The 21404-nt window shown below is 46.8% G+C and overlaps 1 protein-coding gene across 3 annotated transcripts in view; it reads left to right on the top strand.

The window, feature by feature from the left end:
* The window catches only part of AGO4 (argonaute RISC component 4), a 588224-nt gene that overhangs the window by 294311 nt on the left and 272509 nt on the right, over nt 1–21404 (top strand). For all 3 annotated transcript variants that reach the window (XM_085647981.1, XM_085647979.1, XM_085647980.1), the window contains exons 6-7: nt 13186–13320; nt 15811–15898. In XM_085647981.1, the coding sequence (XP_085504107.1) occupies nt 13186–13320; nt 15811–15898 (223 nt within the window). The remainder of the gene's footprint in view (nt 1–13185; nt 13321–15810; nt 15899–21404) is intronic.

Below are 21404 nucleotides of genomic sequence, written 5' to 3'. Positions count from 1 at the left end.
TTCCCACTGACTTCATAATCCAACTCCTAGACATAGCCTTGACCAATAATTACTTTTTATACCAAGACACTCTCTACAAGAGTCTCCATGGGTGCTTGTTTCGCCCCAAATTTTGCAGTTCTTTATGTTCACCACCTGGAAAAGACACTCATCTTATCAATTCAGAACCCCTTCATCAGTAACATCACTCCATGGCGTAGGTACATAGACGACATCCTCCTTCTTTGGCATGGTACCCAAGATGTCTTACTCACCTCTGTCTCCTGGCTCAACCATGCCCAACCTCACCTGAATTCTACTTCAGACATCCGCCAAAACGATCTCCCTTTCTTAGACCTCACTCTACATGTAAAGGACGGTACCATTGGCACTACCCTATACCGCAAACCTACAGAACGGAATACCCTCCTTCTGTATTCCAGCTACCACCCACGCGGCCTACGTGATGGACTACCTTATGGTCAATTCCTGCGGATCCGTCGTAATTACAAATGGCGCAAGGATTATTTCCGGGAGGCTGCGTTCCTTTCCGAAAAATTGATCAGTAGGGGCTACCGTAAACATTTGGTTAAAAGGGCTCTAAAACGCGCTTGGTATAGTCACAGGGAGGTTATCCTGGCCCCTACTATTAGACACAATAACACACGCATACCAATACTATAGCCCATCTAGCAACAAGATTGGCAAGATAATCAAAAGAAATTGGACTTTGCTCTGTACCTTCCTACACTTCTCAGACCCCCCTTACTATCCTACAAAAGGGGCGATAATCTTTCGGATAAATTGGTCCACGCCATTACTTGGCCCTCTAATGAAAGACATGCCCAATCAGTTACTGCTCTGTGGGTCCTCCCACCTGTTATAGGCCACTTCAAATGTCAAAACTGCAATGTCTGTGATCTCACATGCAATACCAAGGTCTTTGTCACCCCAGATCAAACCTATCCGCTCAAACAATTTTCCATTTGTCGCACCAACAACGTCATCTATGGGCTCCGCTGCCCTTGTGATTTACTCCATATAGGTCAGACTACACAAATAATTAAGCAACGGATCTCACAACATGAGTCGCATCGGATGCAATGTCACTACTGCACCATTGGTTTCACACTATAGAGAACACAATCATTCTGAGAATGACATGGCAAGTCATAGACCGCCTATTACTACCCATTGGTGGCGGCAATCTTCAACTTCTACTTAACAAATGTGAATGTAGATGGATTGCTCGTTGTAATTCTGTATCCCATGGTTTGAATTCCCTCGAAGTGGAACTCGGTTATTACCTATTCATACATACTGTTTCCCCTTCTACCAGTTCAGTTTGCCCTGTACGTCATCACACCTCGCTATACATTGTCACATTGATGAGCAAATGCCTTAAACCTTTGAACATCGCTACCCCCTTGTTCAATCTTTGTGTATGCTTCTAAACCCTTGTGACCACACATTGTAAGTTATTCCCTTGTTCTTTTCCGTTCCACACAAATGCCCTTTTTATGTAAATATCGTGTTGCACAATCCTGCCAGTATTGCTTAATTTCCCTTTACCTAGCTCGTGCTGATTTCGATGTAAATATCATGTTGTATATCTCTTGTGGCTACGTAATTTATTCCCTTGTTCCTTCCCGTTCCTGACTATGCCCATTCTTTATGTAAATACCTTGTTACATAATCATGCCAGTATTGCTTTATTCTACTCTTCTTGCTTGGTGCTACATTCAATGTAAATATCTTGTGGTGTATGTGTATATATATATATATATATAATCTATATATATATATATATATATATATATCTATCTTTGTTGTATTGTGTTCAATTATGTTTCCTTTTGATCCTTTTGTTTAATTGCACAACTCTCAATTTATCGACCAGAGATTACTTTACTGCCAGTTCTATTTTCCTCTGTCGGCCATCTTTCTAGGGCCTTTCAATCTTTTATCCATCCCCCTGGGGTACCTACTCCACCAGCGCACTCCCCAGACATGTCTCCGTGGCTTGGCACTGACCCGCCCACCCCGCTCGTGACACCATCAGCCCTTTTTGTAGCTGACTTCCCTTACGCCACACGCTCGAGGCGCTTCACTCGTCGACACGGTGCTCCGATACCGGACTGAGCCTGGCTTCCTGAACCCGGAAATTATTCACCGGTCTTGCCTTGCCATTCCAGGGATGATAGCACTCTGGTAAGCTCACAGTCAGCCCTTGCGGCCTCGGTCAATTTCTTACCCCCCCCCCCCCCCGGTCCCATCCTCTGTTATTAACAGAGACCGCCCTTATCCTTTCAGAGAGCCACCGACCAAACTCCATGTTACAGCCTACAAATTCTCCGTATTGGTAAGCGTATGCGCACATCGGCTGCTGTTACTTGCACCCAACATCCCCCCCACCCTTTTTTTTACTTGTACTTACTTTTCCTTTGTTTTCCCCTCCCTTGCTCCCTTTCAGACGTTTTTCTTACTGTCGTACTGACGCCACTACTCCACTTCGATTCAGTCAGCATGAAATTTCCTCCTTTACATCACCAGGTAACACCTTTCCCATGTTCCTACTCAGCATTCACTCCTCCCGGTCCCACTATTTATTCGCCTTCCCTTTGAATCGATTGTAACCCAAGCCCTGACGATGACCTCAAGTTAACGAGGTCGAAACGCCGTCGACTCTACAACGCCAATTGCAGCTTTTGAAAAGGGTCATTCTCTAAAAATGAAATAATGCTTAGAATTGTTAACATTTTGTAAATACTTTGTTTGACCCTCATTGTTTAATTATTCTGCACCGCTGCACGTTGCTCCCTCACACTTGTGTCACTGCGCCTTTTCACTCAAACACTACACCCCCCAGTGCTCACTTGTTTGTTACGGTTACTGTAATTTAGTTGTGCTATGTACTTCTATCTACAAATAACTATTTACCCTCCTTTTTGGTCTCCCTTGTTCCTTTTCCTGTTTGCTACGATCTATTCTTAAACCTAACGGCCCCTTTATATGATTGACCAGTTGAAACATTGTTTTTTGCTACAATAATTGCCCGGTCTCAACTGGGATAACTGGTTCACTCCTGTTTTTGTTTTTACTCCCATATATGGAGCATATAGTAAAAGCAGTTTTAATAGGTAAACATTCGGCTATAACCCATCTCCCTAAGGTGTCGGATTTCATTTGGGAAATTTTCAATGAAAGCTTCTTTTGAGCCATAATCCCTACTCCTTTTACACGTGCACCTTGAGAGGTTCCCCCAATTACTTTATACCCCAGTGACTCCAAGAGGTCTCTGCGATCCCTCCATATGCGTGGAGGCAGACTGTCTCCTCCAACAAGCGTAGTCCCTGTGCAACTTTGTCTTTTCATATTGTCATTTAGACCACAGATATTTACAGAAACTATTCTAAAATTACTCCTGTTCTAAACTGAATAGGCGTGACTAGACATCTTTTACATATGTTGAGATAAAAAGCAAACCACCCCTTTGTCCCAACCTTATGAAATAAACCATACTGATCCTGCACCTCATTGTTCAATGGGGAAATAACTAGATCTAAGTACGAAATATTATGAACAAACCCATTTTTTTTCTCGACGTACCCATTTAAAAAAAATCTTTGTTCTCCCTTTCTACTTCCTCCTTTCCCTTCCCAAGCAGTTCCCTATTTACCCTCCCCCTTACCTCCTGCTTCCAAAGACCAATTATGCGTAAGCCACAACTTTTTGAAAAAATAGAAAAACATAATTTCTCCCATCACGGTCGTTATCCCCCATCCTATTTCCCCCCCCTCCCCTCCAAATGGGCAATCGGGGATACCCCGAGTGATTCATCTTGTGTGAATATTCCCCCCCCCCCCCCCCCCCCCTCCCCCCCTCAAAGAATATGCCGGACTTGTTCTAATAAGTTGGAAAAGAAATAGGGGAAACCACAACCTATAAATAACTTGATTCCAGCCAAAGTTGTCCTTCCCAACACCAACCAGCCTGCCAGTACCTTTTTATCACTACTCGCTTGTGGCACGCAGTTACTATCCCTTTATAGGCTGTAGTTAATAAATTGACAGAGGGATATTTAGGAAGATGACCTTAATCAGAATAAATAAGGAAAGTGATGCAGCTTAACTCTGCCCTTTCTCTTTGATTTCTTTCAAGAATTTCCTGGCTTTAATCTCTGATAAAAAAAAAATCTGGTAAGAACCATTTATGATCCCGTTTAACCTTGCTGGGTTCATTAAGAACACCTGGGCATCTTGCTGTTGGAAAGGGACAGTAAGTTGGCGAAGAAGCCACTTCCGCTCCACTGTAACATGACAAAAGTCCAGTTTTGCAAAAAACAGAACTCCATTTGACCCCTTCATGGAGTTTGGGCGGGCCTGATCATAAACCAACTATCTAAGGAGGAAGTTTCCAAAACAAAAATAGCCCTGGGTTTTTCATCACTAAAGCTGCTGCCATCTCGCAGTAGCTTTTGGTTAAAAGGGTAACGGTGTGCCCTTTGGACCTCGTGGTCCCACTTAGCACCATCCGGAAAAGTGTCTCGCCAAAGTTTGACAATGTATCTTCTTGGATCATCCCTCTCGACCCCTTCAGGGATCCCCAAAAGGTAAAGATTTCGACGTTGTTGATTTTCCTGTTCCTCTAGCTTTGCCATTACATCAGTCAGGCATGCGGCTTGAAGTATTCTGTTCCTTTAGGGAGGTCACTTCAGTTTCTAAATTTTCTGTGCGGCCTTCCACCATGGCCATGTGATCACCAATATCAGTACAAATCTTATTTAGCGTACGCATTCCACCCTGTAGTTTTTTGGCAGCCCATTTAGCAAGGCGGCTGTATGAACGAACTTAATAATGAAATTATTTTATGAAGGTCATTATGGGGGTTAATGAGGGTTCTGTGTGGATCTGTGCTGATTCGGTAAACTCACGATGTTTGCTCTTGGCTGTTTCATCATCTGGAGGATAAAGCAAGTAGGAGTCCGAATAATCCCAACTAAGATGACTAGGTCTTTTAGCCTTCTTACGTAGTTATTTCTGCTGCTGAACAGTTCCAGTTCCAAAGGAAGGGTCAGACTCGTAGTTGCAGGAGCTGTCACTATCTGAGCTGAATGCACCGTCCTCTGTGAAGGAGCCATCAGATACTGATTAGAAGTGCTCTCCAGTAATTTCTGGAGTCTGGGGGGGCCAAAACCGGGGCCTGGGCGCTGCAGTTGTCTCAAGCTTACCTCAACAGAACCTGCCACAGACTCTGGAGTAGTCAGAAGAACCAAGACCAGCGGGATCGCCAGCCCAAGCTTAATGTTAGAATTGCCAGTTTCCGAGGGAGTGACCGAGATGGTCTATCTTCGTTAAGATTTTTATAGCCACCCTGGTTGCTGGGTTGAGCCACATCTGTAAAGTTCCCCCCCCCCGCCCCCCAAACTGAGCTGCAATACCAGCAGCAGCCTGATGGTCACCTGATTGTATTAAGGTCCCTTTTAATAATGGTGCTGTTAAAGGGGCAGTCAGGAGAGTAGTCCTCTTAATAGCAGGGAAGTGTATGGTTATAGAGGGCAGGAAACCGGGATCTGCACCCACCCCCTCCTTCATATTTTCTCTGCCCCCTGTTCTCCCCACCGTAGTCTTTGGTCCTCCAGTTTCCTGTTTAGCTTTCAGGAAGGTTTCTGCCCTCTCGGCGTTCCCCTGAGCTGCACTGCCCAGAGCCACCTTCATCTTTGCACTCCTCGCTCCTCGAGTCTGCATCTTTATTGCGTTGCACTGAGACACCGCTCTCAGCGCAGCCGAAATCACGCTGCTCGGAAGATGGGCATCCGGATCAAACGGTGCGCCCGCTGAGCAATCCGCATACTAAATAGAGAGCCTAATCGTCGCTCTGCCGCCACACGTCCTCCCACACGGCGTCCGAGACACACACTGGAAGAGCAAGATACCAGCATCCCGCAGAACAGGTGTAAGCAGTGGATTACCGATATCTGGCATGGTAGGGCTGCGTGGAAAGAGCTCCCACCAGCGCCATCTTGCTCTCTAGGCTGTTTTCTTAGGACCAATTTGTTTGTATAAAAAGATTTAGTTGTATTTTATTTCTAGAACCAAGTCAGGCCTGGAACAGGTAAGTGTAATAGTACTTTGCAAGAGTAATGCAGTTAAATACAGTTTGAACGCAGTTTAATGTAATTGGATTGACTACAGTTAAGTCACTTGTTGATAAAACAGTTGGAATTAATTTTCAGTTACTATGGAGATTACTTTGTAAGTTACTTTTCAGATTACTTTTTAAGTTACTTTTTCAACTGTGTGATATGCCTAGATACCACAATGGGACATTTCCTAGAGAAAAGGTAAGTAAATCAGGTTTTGTAAATATACAGTTTAAGGTTTCATACAATTTTCCAACTCCACACTTGGAACACTTTTCATAGAAAAGCAGCCAATGCAATCATATGGGAGGAAATTGTTATCGGTTTAATGGTAAGAACTTAGTTTAGGGAGTTAGTTTTCTGGGGTTGGAACAAGGGTTGCCCCAGGGTCAAGGATGCACTCTCAAAGCACCTTCAGCTGCACTAAGGCGGTCAGGTGGAGTGTTGAGGCCCAATGTTATCCAATGGGGGATAGGGGGCCTCCGTTTGGTGGCTGCTCACGAGCAGGCCACAAGGTTGTGGCAGTAAAGCTCCTGGACTTTAGCTCAGGACAAAGGGGATCCAATTTAGCACACAAGTTGAATCCACAGGGGCGGCCGGGTGCATAGTGCTGATTTGGCATTGGGGGCCCTGTTTTCAATGTGAGTTTCTGGTTTTGGCTGTAGCCTCAGATCAGGAAGTCTTCCGGGAGGAACCAACAGCGGGGCTGGTAAGTTGTGGGGCTCGGGGATTTAGGTGCAACTCTGGTCCTCTACTCCAGGGCGGCTGGATGTGGGGGTGCATTTTGAGGTCTGATTTCACCTTACCGGGTGGTTGGAGGGGGGAGTGGAGTCTTTGTGCAGAGGCTGCAGGTGACATCGGAGTCCTGGAGGTCAACCCACGGTGTACTGACTCTGAAGCGTGGGGGGACCTCGCTGGGACCGGTTGGTCTCTCTGATTCGGGCCGTAGGTGTCTGGTGCAGTGGTGGTTCCAGGTTTTGGGTTTTTGTCCTCTGCCAGATCGGAGTCTTTCTTTGATTCCTTTGAACAGAGCTGCTGTTCATAGGAGATCCAGTTTTTTTTTGTAGGCAGTTAGTCCTCCCAGTGGTTCTGGAGGTTACTGGCTGCAGGATAAGGCGATTTTTGACGCAGAATCTCTGGAAACTGAAGATGGGTCAGTAGGGATGGGTCCAAGTCAGTTCTTCTCTGCGGTCTCCTCTGCTAGGTGCCTTCTTTCGTCCTTCACAGATTGCTTGAATCTTCCTTCTAGGTTAAGGGCTGCCCCGTAAATACTCTATGTAGAGTGTTTTAGGGGTCTCAAGGTAGTAGCCAATGGGCTACTGATATTAAGGTGACTACACCTGTGGTGTGCTCACCCCACGTGGGGAAGTGGGCAAAATCCTTTGTCCTGATTGGCATCTGCCTGCCATCTGCAAGACGGCGGCCACTAGATAGTGGGCTTCACCACGCTTCCCCCACCTAAGTGGTGGGGTTGGCAGAGGTGGGCCCACCTTCTGAGCTGTTCTAATTTTTTCCCGCCTGTCCTCCCTCCGAGAATGGGGTGAGAGGGGGAGGGGGCTTGCTCCTGATAGCAGGTGAGGCTTTAGGTCATGTTACAAAGGAGGCAGGGCCTTCGAAACCTCCCTGCCAGAAATGGCTCTTCCTGACCTGGGAGAGGTGTGACCACCTTTTCCCAGGAAAGGCTTTCTCTCTGGGCCCAGAAAGAGAAGGCTCCCACCCCAGGGGTCCAGAATCATGTCTCGTGGTGGCAGGCTGGTGTTTACCAGTCAGGGAATCCACCAGAGGCTGATAGTTTTTCAGGGGGCATCTCTAAGATGCCCTCCGAGTGCATTGTATAATAAAGCCCACACTGGCATCAGTGTGGGTTTATTATGCTGAGAAGTTTGCTACCAAACTTCCCATAATTCAGTAAAGCCATTATGGTGCTGTGGAGTTCGTAATGATTAACTCCCATATACTCTTTATGGCTTAATTGCACTTACAATGTCTAAGAATGGACTAAGACATTGTAGATGTACAGTGCTAATGCAACTGTACCCTCCCCAGTGTTATAGTACACCCAGCTAGAGGGGTGTCTTACCTATACCATAGGCAGTGGGTTGCAGGCATGGTACACATGTCGACTTCACTTTTCCCTGCACCAAAACACTCAACCTGCAATGGCAGTGTGTGTTAAGGTACAGGGTCTCTAAGGGTGGCACGATATTGGCAGGGATCCAGGGCTCAACAAGTCAGTCCATCAGAAATCTGGCAAAAAGTGAGGGTTACTGTGAGTGCTATCTTTCTTGCATGGTATGCCCCCACCTTTTGCTGAATTGCTGAATGTACTTTGACTGAGTGTGCCCTGGACTCCTGCCAATCAGGTGCCCAGGGCCTATGTTCCTTCCCTAAAAACCTAAAACCCAAATTGGCAAACCCTGGCTACATGTCAGCCCCTGGTAGATGGTACCTTAGGTACCCAGGGCCTTGTGACCAGGGAAGGCCTCGAAGGGCTGCAGCACTCATTGTGCCACCCTTAGAGGCCCTGTACCCTAACACACACACTGCCGTTGCAGGCTGAGTGTCTGGGTACAAGACAAAGCGTCGACATGGCACACATCCCTGTGTGCCATGCCCACCACCTACACTGCCCTGGCATACATCAGTCACCCCTCTAGCTGGGTGCCCTATGCCAGTGGTGTGGGCGCATGAGCCCTGTGCCCCTACAGTACCCAGGTCCATTCCTGGGCTCTAAGTGCAGTGCTGCTATTTAAGAGTACATGGTGCTGAGAGCTTGTCAAACACTAACTCCACAGCACCATAATGGCAACACTTAAGACTGAAGTTTGGTACAAACGTCTCAGCACACTAAACCCGCACTGATGCCAGTGTGGGATTTAATGTACCAAACACCCCAGAGGGCATCTTAGAGATGCCCCCTGAAACCTAACCTACAATCCAAGGCTGCCTAGGCTGCCACACAGCAGACATGTTGCTGGACCCCTGGGTAGGAGAGCCTCTGCTCTCCTGGGCCTGCAACAATGGAGATCCTGGGCGAGGTGCTAAATCTCCTCCCCCAGGATGGGCAGGGGGAAGCTTCAAAGGCATGCTGCCTCTGAGCTTCCCCAGGCCACTGCAACCCCCCACTCTGGCGGGAAGCTTGGCCAGAAACCCCAAATAAGGACAGGGGATGTGCCAGCCTGCCAACTCCACCCCTCAGGTGGGGGAGGCGAGGTGAAGCAAATCTCCGAGAGGCAGGATAAGGGGTGTACCCACCCCAGGACAGGGACCCATTGGTCCCTGCCCTTCACCTACCTGTAACGCCCCTAAATCTAGTATTTAGGGGCACCCTGAACCTTCCTTCCCCAGATTCCAGACTCCAAAATCCGAAGAAGAGCTAGAAGAAAGACTACATGCCCTGCAGCTGCTAAGAAGAGGAAGACCAACTGCTTTGGCTCCAGCCCTACCGGTCTGTCGACCCTCGAACCTGCTCCTGCTCTAACCCGGCATCTCTTGTGGTCAGCAACCTCACAAACCCCGGAGGACCTGGCTACTTTTTGACTCTAAGCCCCTTGGGACTCCCATGAGTAGAGGCTCTACTCAAAATCTACTTCTAATCCCTGGCAGCAGCCCGGAACCGCGAACCCAGCGCACTCTGCACCAGCTTGGCCTGTGCCGGAGTGAATAAAGACAACAAGGGCGACCCCCACGGCGACTGTGACCCCAAGTCCGGCACCCAAAGACCTCCCTCAACACTCCTGAAGAAGCCTGCAGCCTCAGAACCAGGTGCCCCCCCCCCCCCAACCGCGATCAACAGAGGGTAAGATTTCCTGACGCCAAAAGGCGCCCCACTGACCCCTGTGCCCATCCCGGGGTACCTACCTATCCTCCAACTACCCAACTTACCTCTCAAAGTGGTGGTGGCACCTGAAGAATCTTCGTCCCCGAGCTTGCAGTCTTTTTCTAAACCGGAGATTTCCCATTGAAATCAATTGAGCGCCCGAAGGCTCAAAAACACCCTGCACCCAGCCGCCCGAGTTGCCCTGGCAGTGCAATCTCTACACCAATCTACTTCCCCACTTGCCCTGAGCAAGTGACCAGGAGCCCAGCTCCCACAGCCGCGTGGCCTGCTAGTCAGCAGCCACCAACCAAGGTCCCCCTACCTCTCATAGGATAACATTGGGCCTAATTCTCTCTGCACCCGGCTGCCCTTGTGCCGCTGAGGGTGAACCAACCGTACCTACCTGATCTTGGGAGACCCCTGAGTCGATGCCCAGAACCTTAACTCTGCCAGTCGAGTAGTTACCTTTAAACCGATAACTCAATTTTCTTCATAGGGTAACATTGACTGGCTTTTTCCTGAAATTTCTTCTAAGTGTGGACTTTTCAAATCTTAAAATATTCACCAAAAATCAGCCGAGTAACGAAAATGCTCACCTGCTATTAGGTGAGCTCCCAGTGCTGGATCTTGGTGCCCAGCACTGACTCTGAAAAATACTTACAACTATACTTACCAGTAACCCAATTTTCTCCCTTAGGAAACCATTGACTGTTTTTCTGTGAAATTTCTTCTTAGTGTCAATTTCTGCAAACTTCAAATATTCTATAAAAATCGTATAACTTATGAAAACATAATTGCTTACCTGTTTTGGATAAAGGTCCCAGTACTGAGTCTAGGTACCCACTACTTGATTACAAAAGTAACGAGAACATACTATACCTGCAACTTGAATTTTCTGCCATAGGGAATCATAGAAAATATTTCATAGAAAACAGTCAGTGTCAACTTTTAAAATGGCAAAATATTGTCAAAATCATAACAGTAGGTCGACTTTTTTTTTTTTTTTTAAACCTTTATTACAAATTTCAATAGATATACAGGTACGGGCCTACAACCTCCGGGCCGGCCGCTAGTAAACAATAAGGTCATACACATATAGGTATAAAACACAAGCAGCAAGCAGTGTAGATCCCAAGGATCCGAAATATCATTTGCGGCTATAGGCCTTGACATCCCAAATGACGGTTTCATTTTAAATGAAAAAAGAAACAAACCCACAAGGCGGCAAAAGTCCAGGTGACATTATGCGCTCCCCTCGGGAGGGGAGTAAGTCGACTTTTATCACTTGTTTCGAAGTACTGTCCCAGGACTGAATCTAGGATCCAGTCCTGGAATCTCAAAGTAATCCTAAAAGTAATCTATTGCAAATACCTTAACTTCCATTGTATGCAATGTATTGTGTTTAGAATTGGGTTGCCTATTGCAACCACTTGTAATTATTTACAAAAGACAATTGCATATTGCAAAAGTATCTACCTAAAGCATCTCATTCTGAGAAAGTATATTTTAATACCTATTGTTGGCTCTAAAATAAAACAAGCATATCATTTTATATATAAACCATCGGCCTAGAGTTCAGTTATTGAGTGTTTGAAACCATTTGCTGACTGTGTGTACAACAAAATGCTTTACACTGTCCTCTGATACTGCCTTACTGCTCGACCAAGCTACCATTTTAGAGAGTAAGGTTATATCTAACTTAAGCCTCTGCCAAAGCTCTGGGGACTGTGGACTCTGAACACCCTGTACCTATTTGGGAACAGTATATACATAGCCACTTTCTCAGTTACTGAAACAGAAACCCACTTTCCTATAAGTAGGCAAAACCCTGACCCAGAGAGCCTAAGTCTGACAAAACTAATGTTGTGGAATCTACAATTTTTGTCCACATCAGGTAACCTTCCTTAGGGGTGCAACTAGCCTGAGGGGGCGGACATGCATCCCAACTAGCTAATGTTTCCACCTGTCCTGGTGCCAAGTAGGTCTGGGGCAGGGGATGGCATTTCCCCGGTCTGGGGAAGCTTTGGGTGTCATATTAAAAGTGGCAGAGGCCTTAGTCTCCTACCTTGATGTGCTGTTCACTTAGCCATACTGCTTGGAGGAGGTGACAACACCTCTGGCAAGAGCAGGCATAGTTTCTGCCCTCAGAGAGCAGGGGCTCTCACCTCCAGGGGGTCAGCGACCACTCTGTGGTGCCAGGCTGGTCTACACTAGTAGTTGGTATGTTTTCAGGGGACCCTTTTAAGGTGTCCTGTAGGTGCATGTATTAATAAATCCACCACTGGAATCAGTTGGGTTTAATTAGACGATACCTTTGGTACCAAACATCTCTAGTTTCATTGAAGCGCTCATGTAGCTGGGGAACTCTTAAATACCAGTGTCCGGCACATGTACTCTAAAATGGCTTTCTTGCTCACTTGTAGTATCTAAGAATCCACTTGGACATCACAGGGTTATATCTCCTCGTGCAGATATGTCTGCACATGTAGTACAGTACACCCTGCTTTAGGGCTAGAGGCCTGCTATAGGGGTCATGTGCATATGCTATATGCAGTGTCTCCAGGGATGGCACAGGTGTGCACTGTCATGTCTTCACTTTTCTCTGCACCGTGGCATGCAGCTGGCAAAGATAGTTTGCATGTTGGTGCTGAGGGTTTCCTTAGGGTTGCGCAGTACATGCTGCAGGCCTTAGGAACCCCTTTTAGTCTCTTTGCCCTAGGGACCAGTGGTACCATTTACTAGTTGCTTACAAAGGTATTACCAATTGGGGGAACAATTGTACAGTTGTAGTGAAAGATCTGGCACTGGGGGCTTGGATAGCAGGAACCCAGTGCAATTCTGTCAGAATTGCTTCCGATAACAGACAAAAAGTGTGGGTGACATACATTTTATTGACTAACATTACGTTGACCAGTGCTTGCTTTCTGATCTGACCTGCAGGTTCTATTTCTACAACAGTAACCTATCAAGTAATCTTGATGCCTAATAAATGTATTGTAGTGGCTACATAAATGATCTGTAGAATTATATAAATATTGCTTTTAGTTCAGTTGAGTTCCCGTGTCCCAGTGTTCACTCTACATAGTGCAGACACTGAATTTGACACATGTAGGCTTTAATGTAGGAGCGGTGCCTTCTTTAGGTTGTAGAATGTAATTGATTGCCCACCTTTAAAGCTTTGCTGTGATAGTAAGCTACTTTTCATTGAAAACCAATTTAAACCAAATACCTTATCTTGATTCAGTGTCTGCCACCGCTTTCTACCGTGCACAGCCTGTCATAGAGTTCATGTGTGAAGTGTTGGACGTTCAAAACATCAATGAACAGACTAAGCCTCTCACAGACTCGCAGCGTGTCAAGTTCACCAAAGAAATAAGAGGTATTTGATCTGTTCCATAAGCAGTCTTCATTGTTAAACATGTAAACTTGTTTATTTTTGTTCAGTTTCCTTTCTTCTCATTGATATAGTAAATATTCAGAATTTACGATCATCTGTTTTTCTTTTTTTTAAATGGGACTTCTGTTTAAGTTAATCTCAAACTGCATCTTTTAGCTTCGTTATTGAGAAATTATGGTGTTCGTTGAGGAGGCTGAAACCCTACTAAAGCAACAGCCACAATTCATGTCATGGTGAACCACAACGTCACTTACTTAACCTGTGCTTAACTTTCTGGTAGCTTGACACAAAAGCAGTCAGGCCTGACTTGGAGGCAATATGTGAGGTATAATAAAATGAAAACACCAGACAAGAAAAATTCCACACATTTAGAAAAATGGAGTAAAATTTTAATAAGGACCAAAACAAGAAGAGTCCAAATCAGTAGAACCAGAGATGAGCAATTTTAAAGGTTGAAGTAAAAATAGCGCCAGGAAGCACAGCGTGAACTGTTTGCATCTGGCTGCGCTAGACTGGGGCAAAATCACAAGTGCAGGCTGATAAAGATGGAGAGCAGGTCAGATACAGGGACCAGGTTAGTCTAGCTGAACGTTTCCTTCTCAAAGTCTGGTATGCAAAGTTCAAAGCTTCATAATTTTGTAGGAGGAGCTCAACTGATGAGGGCCGAGGCATCTCCTAGGGACCAGAAACTCACTTCAGCAGAGTCTAGCAGTTCCAGTTGCGCCAGTGGCATCAGGTCAGCTTGGTAGTTGTAGCGAGTACTGTGGAACTTGTGTTCCAGTTGGTTCAGAAAGGGAGGTTAGCCAACTGACCCTTGGAGTTATTTTGGTAGTCTGGGTTCAAGGAGATGGTCTGAGGAACAAGGTACGGCAGTCCTTTTAAGGACATGGCTGGCCTTATTCAGCAGGGCAGTCTTCTGGTAGCAGCAGCCCTTGTTGCACTAACAAATGATGGATAGAATGCTGGACGAATCAAACATTTATCCTGTCTAGATGTGGGTTAAATCAATCTTTTACTATCCATGCCACCCAGTTTGGACCCAGCCATATGCAAATCCAGTTTTGAGCCTGATCTTCGTGGGAACAGTCCAGCCCAAACTGACAAGCCATGTCTTCCCTGGAGCAAAAAAGCAATGGATTTAATCTAGATATGTGACTGACATGAATGTTTGTTTAGTTCAGCATTTTGTCCATCTTTTCTTTTTGCAACTTTTTAATTGTGGCATTTTTCGAATTGACTTAAAATGCAACTTAAATAGCAATTCATTAGAGACCAAACATTACATTTCTACCTATTCCTAAACAAACTTCCTCATTTACTAAATGTAATAAGGTACCCAATGTTAGACAATGGGAGAGGTAGGCCTTGCAGTAGTGAAAACAAATGATTTTTTCACTTCCAGGACATATAAAGTTAAAAATATATGTCCAATCTTTTAAATAGAATGCACCCTGGGCTGTTTATGGACTAGCTTAGGTGCGACTTGTATGTATTAAAAAGGAAGGGTTAGGCCAGGCATAGAGTTTTTTGCCAGGTCGGAATGGCAATTTACAATTGCACACACAGGTTGCAATGGAATGCCTGAGAGATGTTTATAAAGGCTACTTAAGAGGGTAGCACAATAAGTGCTGAATATGTGCTAGTAACATTTAATTTACAGGTCCTGGGTACATGTAGTACTAGGGACGTGGAAGAAAGTAAAGGTGCCAGTTGGGTGCAAGTCCATTTTACCATGTTTAAAGGAGAGAACACTAGCACTTTAGCACTGGTTCGCAATGGGAAAGGGGTCAGTCCCGAAAGTCATCAAAATGTGTTCAGAAGACCGGAGCAGCAAAGGCAAAACATTTTGAGGTGACCCTGCAGAAAGTGCCAAGAGAACCTACAATCTATCAGTTTAGTCTACAACAAGTGTGCTTCCTGCTCAGTCACTAAGCCAGAGAAGCGTCCCCTTCCTGGCCTTGATGATCCATTTTGGGGCACCTGTTGGGACTGGAAAGCTGATTCATATGTTAAAGTATTTCACAAATGTATGTTTAAACAAAAAAAAAAGCTGTACAAGGGATCCCAACTGTGCTGCTGCTCCACGTGTGAGAATGGCTCAAACTGTGTCCTTATAGATGAATGTAAGTGCAGGCAGATGTCTGAACACCCACTACTCAAAGTGCCTACATTGTCAGTGTGATGCCATCCTGGTGCTTGATTGCCCAAGACCTAAGTAAAGATGCGGGAGGGGGAGAATCGCCTAAATCAACATGGAATCACACAATCAACATCACACAAAGGTGGGGGGGATGTAAATCTGTTATAACCAATTTCTCTGTTCTCCAGCTTAATCGTATTTTATTTATGTACCTATGAGTTAGGACCGATCTGTCCAAGAATGTAAGCCTTTGAACTTCAGGTTATGTACATTTGATAGAAATTCTATTACCTACTGAGGGGAGTAACTTAAATAACCTTGGCATCCTGCAGGTCTGAAAGTGGAGGTGACCCACTGTGGGCAAATGAAGAGGAAGTACAGAGTCTGCAATGTCACCAGACGTCCTGCCAGCCACCAGACGTGAGTATTGTTTGTATTTATTAGCAATGGATGGAAAGTTGGAGGATAGCTTTTATGTGACAAATCCTACAGTATTCTGTAGGAAACATGTCGGTGTTTGAGCTTTTTCTCATGGGGCAAATCCAATGCAGTCTGAATTATTACCTAATGTAGTAGTCTTGTCTCAAAAGTTCTTTCTAAGGTGTGAATGTCCAGACTAATTTCCCTACAGTTTATTCTCTGTTTTTTGTGGTATGTCTGCTGTCCACGTTTGGCACCAGCATAAACCCACAGGGACAGAACCACATCAGAATAGAAGACTATTCTAGTATCCAGTAGTGGTGCCTGCCTGTGACCACAATATAGAAGCAAGTTTTGTAGCGTGAATCTTTCTGGATTCACTATGCTGTGCATTATTCCGCGATCTGCATTATTTCGCGATCTGGTGGTTGGGTCCGGATTCGTAGTCTTCTTTTTATTTTTATTTTTTTTATTTTTTTATTTCGTAGCCCAGGTGGGCGTCTACGTCCCACCATTTGGTGTACCTCTTGTGACGTCGGCGTGCTTCTTGCGGAAGTCCCACCTTTGGGGCGCCATCTTCAGATTCTTTTTTCCGCTGTTGGGTCTGGATCGTCAACGAGAATCTCCAGAGTTTGAACAAAGAAAGAAGAGCACGAGTTTCATCGAAGGAAAATAAAGCAAAGACTACAGAGAGGAAGAACATAGAGCCGGGACGACGAAGAAGGAAGAGAACCTCCATCTTCGACGTCCAACGGAGAATGCGCACTCAGGAACTCTGAGCGCAGGAATGGACAAAGCACCTTTTAAATTCTGCCGTAACTGCCACCACAAATACGCGCAGAAGGACCAACATCCTGTCTGCAACCTTTGCCTGCCTATCGACCACGAGAGCAAGGACTGCAACGCCTGCTCCGCCTTCACGCCGAAGACCCTCCGGGTGAGAGAGAGGCAGAGGAGAGCCAACTTCAACATGGAAGGCAAGGGTAAGGCCTCGTCTCTGTACGACCTGGGCCTCTCCACCGACTATGTAGACAACATCGCTGAGGGACCTGATGACTTCACGGTCGCAGAGACCGATGATAAAACGTCTGAGAAGGTAGGAGAGACGATGAGCACAAAACCCCCGAAAGGGCCCCGAAAACCAGACACTGACTCGAAAAAACCAGAGTCAAAGTCCTCGAAAGGAACACCAGCGCCGAAAATTTCGACTACCGCGAGTGGATCCAAGGACGATGGGCCCAGCGGATCCATCGAGAAGGACTCCCAGGTGCCGAAGACCACCGAAAAACAAGGTTCGTCGAAACAGGCCCACGAGGTGGGGCGTTCGACTTCGAAAGTCAAGGCCGCGTCAACGCAAGCTGTCAAAAAGACCAGCGCTCTACGCCGAACATGCCTCCGAAATGGAGAAGAAAAAGAGAAGGCTCGAGGCGGAGATGAAGAGCATCCTTCAGAGGAAGGAGTTCGATGAAGAGATTCGCAATCCCAGCGAAACCGTCAACGGTTCTCGTCGAAGTCGAGCAGCAGGAAGAGTTCGACGCCGAAGAGCAGTCGAAAGCTCCTGAAGAAGGGGAAGAAGAGCTCTATTATGAGGGAGAAGAAGAGGAGGAGGAGCAGTCTATCTACGGCTCGGCACCGTCGACTACGCAAGAGCTGGAATGGCAGGACCTTGACACCGAAAACCCAGAAGAGCCCGTAGAGACATATCCTTCGAGGCCTTCGCCGCCAGATGATATTGGGGCGTACAACATGGTCGTCAAAAGTGCGGCAGCAGCTTTTGGCGTGAAACTAGAAGAGGAGAAACCGAAAGCAGATTTTCTACTCGAAACACTGCTCCCCATCCAAACTAGGAGCCAGTTCCTCCCCATGCTCCAAAGTGTGATGAACCAAGGGAAAGAGGCGTTTAAGGACCCAGCAACATGCCAATCCATCACGCCTAGAACAGATTAGAAATATGAACACTCCTCATAGGACCCTCCATATATCAAGGGATCCATCACTGCTGACTCCATTATTGCATCCACGGCCAGAAAAAGGGCCAATGTCCCGGCGACCTCAGGGCCACCTCCTGACAAGGAGAGCAGAAGGATGGACCTCACTGGAAGGAAAATAGAGGAACGCTGCAATGCACTGGCGCATGGCGAACTCCAAATGCGCTACTGAACAGGCACCAGTACCAGCATTGGGACGAGATGGGGGACCTAATCAAACATCTTCCCGAACAATACCAACAAAGGGCTTCCCATCTAGTGGAAGAGGGGAAGAATATAGTTAACTCATGCCTTAAGACGGCATTGGACGGGGCAGAGACATCAAGCAGACTGATGGCGATAGGAATCACTGAAAGGAGGCAGGCCTGGCTCAATTTCGGGATTCAAACAAGAGGTCCAAAATAATATACTGAATACCCCTTTCAACGGAGAGACACTGTTCGGGGCACCGGTGGATGAGAAGCTCCCCCAACTCAAAAAAGAATGAGAAGGCAAGGTCCATGGGGGCCCTGCAATTCAGGGGGATGCGAAGAGGTACCCCGACTCGGAGACCTTACGGAAGGAGAGGTAACCAGCCGGGAACATCACACCAAAGTTTCCAGCAAGGCGAGAGCCACGGCCAACAGGGGCAGCAGAAACAAAACTGGCAGTACCAGCCTAGAGGCCAGTCCTTATGCGGTAGGGGGAACGGATGAGGACAAAGAAGAGGGGGAGACCAACCCACCTCAAAGTGACTTCGCACAGGGAAGAGGGCTCACCCGCAATATACCTCCGAGGGTGCAGCACAAAAAGAACAAAATAGGGGGGGGGGGGTACACAAACCAAACGCCTACGAGCATGCAACACCAGTAGGCGGAAGACTGAGGCTTTTCCTTCGGGAATGGCAAAAAATAACTACTGACAAATAGATACTCAACATCATTCAGTACGGATACTGCATAGAGTTGGAAAGGAGCCCTCCAAACAGAAAACCAAAAAGAAGGGAACACTCAAGACAGGAGCTAGCACAACTCGCAGAGGAGGCACTAAAGCTGCTCCAAAAGGAGGCCGTAGAACCAGTACCATTCAAGGAAAGGAACAAGGGAGTGTACTCAAACTACTTCCTGGTACCAAAGGTGGACGAGACACTAAGACCCATCCTTGATCTATGGTTCCTAAACAAGTACGTAAGGACGCAAAAATTCAAAATTACATCCCTACAGGAACTACTCCCACAGATGGGAGACGGGGACTTCATGTTCACAGTGGATCTCAAAGACGCCTACCTGCACATCCCAATGAACTGGCAGCACAAAAAACTGTTAAGGTTCACAATCAACAAAGATCACTACCAATTCACAACCCTGGCATTCGGGTTAAAGTCCGCACCAAGGGTTTTCACAAAATGCCTTGCAGCAGTAGCAGCGTACCTGCGGAGGGAAGGGATTCATGTGTATCCTTACCTCGACGACTGGTTAATAAAAGCAAGTTCACGCGGAAACTGCGAGGAACACGCACAGCGGGTCACAAGGACACCAACGAACCTGGGGTTCTCAATACACTGGGGGAAATAGTCAATGAAACCAGAGCAGGTGAAGATTTTCCTGGGGGCACAGATCAACACCATAGACAGAACGGTGATGCCCAGCGACAAGAGAACAATAGCCCTGCCTCTACCAGAAGGGGCAAGCTCCGACAGTGAACAGCGAGCAAGATCATGGGGATGATGGAGTCATGCATCCACCTAGTCCCCAATGTACGGCTTCACATGAGACCATTCCAGGAATGGCTGCAACAGCAATGGTCACAGGCAAGCGGAAGTTGGGAGGATCTAGTGGTTGTTACGCACGCAGTGCAAGAGGAGATAGCATGGTGGAACAGGGAGAACATAACTATAGGAAAGCCCTTGACACCACCAAGCCCAACTGTGACCATCACCACAGACGCATCCCAGATAGGATGGGGAGCACACATGAACAAGCTCAGAGTGAGGGGTCTGAGGACTCCAGCAGATGCGGTCAGACACATCCAACTACCTGGAATTGAAGACCGTACTGCTAGCCCTGAAGGCCTTCCAGAGGCAGCTATACAACCAAAAAGTGTTGATACAGACTGACAATACTACAACAATGTTCTACATCAACAAGCAGGGAGGAACACAATCGTTCCCCCTTTCCACTCTGGCACAAGAGATTTGGAGATGGCCATCCTACTCAAAATATACCTGCTGGCCATACACCTACCAGGGAAGGACAATGTGGTAGCCGATTGGCTCAGCAGGCAGACCTCGGCATCCCACGAGTGGGAGGTCAATGGACAGGAAATGCAAAGGCTATTCAAAAGGTGGGGTACACCGACAATAGACCTGTTTGCAACACACCAGAATGCGGAAACTTCGCATCCAGACAACCAGAAAAACAATCCCAGGGGAATGCCCTATGGATAAGTTGGTCAAGGACATTTGCATATGCTTTTCCACTAATACCACTGATACACAGGGTACTCAACAAGTGCAAGACCAGCAACATGACCATGATCCTGGTGGCACCACAGTGGGCAAGACCGACTTGGTACTCAAAAATAGTGGAAATGGCACAGGGCCCTCCACACAAATGCGCAAAAAGAAAGGACTTGCTCTCCATGCAGAACGGAGAGGGTCTACACCCAGAGCAAGAGAGCCTCGGACTGGCAGCTTGGCTCCTGAAGACATAGAGTTCGCACACCTTAAACTACCTCAAAGTACTATGAGAGTGCTGCGGGAGGCAAGGAGACCAACAACACGAAAATGTTATGGGGAAAAGTGGAAAAGGTTCACAATGTGGTGCAGCAAAAATAAACTGCAAAATAAATTGACAAGGGAATCAACGGTGCTTGGATACCTCACACACCTACTAAAGGCTAAACTATGCTCCTCCTCGCTGAGGGTCCACCTAGCGGCGATCGTAGCTTACACACGAGGTGAGACAGGAGGGAGTTTCTTTACGTCACGTAGTAAAGAGATTCCTGGAAGGGGCAAAAAGAATAGCGCCACCAAAGAGGATGCCGCCTCCGGCATGGAATCTCAACATAGTCCTTACGGAACTTATGAAGGCGCCCTTTGAGCCCATTCACAAGGCCTCCCTTCAAATGCTAACAATGAAGACAGCCTTTCTGGTGGCAATAACCTCACTGCGCAGAGTAAGCGAGCTGCAAGCGCTAACGCTGCAAGAGCCCTACATCCAGATACACAAGGACAGAGTCTTAATGAGAACGGACCCACACTTCATGCCAAAGGTGGTGTCAGCATTCCATATAAATCAGACAATTCAAATACCAAGTTTCTTTCAGAAACCAGCAACAAGCGCAGAAAGGGCACTGCACACTCTAGACGCTAGAAGGGCGGTGATGCACTACATCGAGAGAACCAAAGAACACAGGAAACCCAAACAGTTTTTTTGTGTCCTTCGCAACGAGCTTCCTGGGTAGACCAGTGACAAAAGGCACCATCGCACGATGGATTGCACTAACAATACAATTCTGCCACAAACAGGCGGGGCAAG

The sequence above is a fragment of the Triturus cristatus genome, chromosome 3_2, assembly GCF_964204655.1.
Source record: "Triturus cristatus chromosome 3_2, aTriCri1.1, whole genome shotgun sequence".
NCBI lineage: Eukaryota > Metazoa > Chordata > Amphibia > Caudata > Salamandridae > Triturus > Triturus cristatus.
The sequence above is the reverse complement of the archived record's forward strand: the minus strand, read 5'-3'. Positions and strand labels throughout refer to the sequence as shown.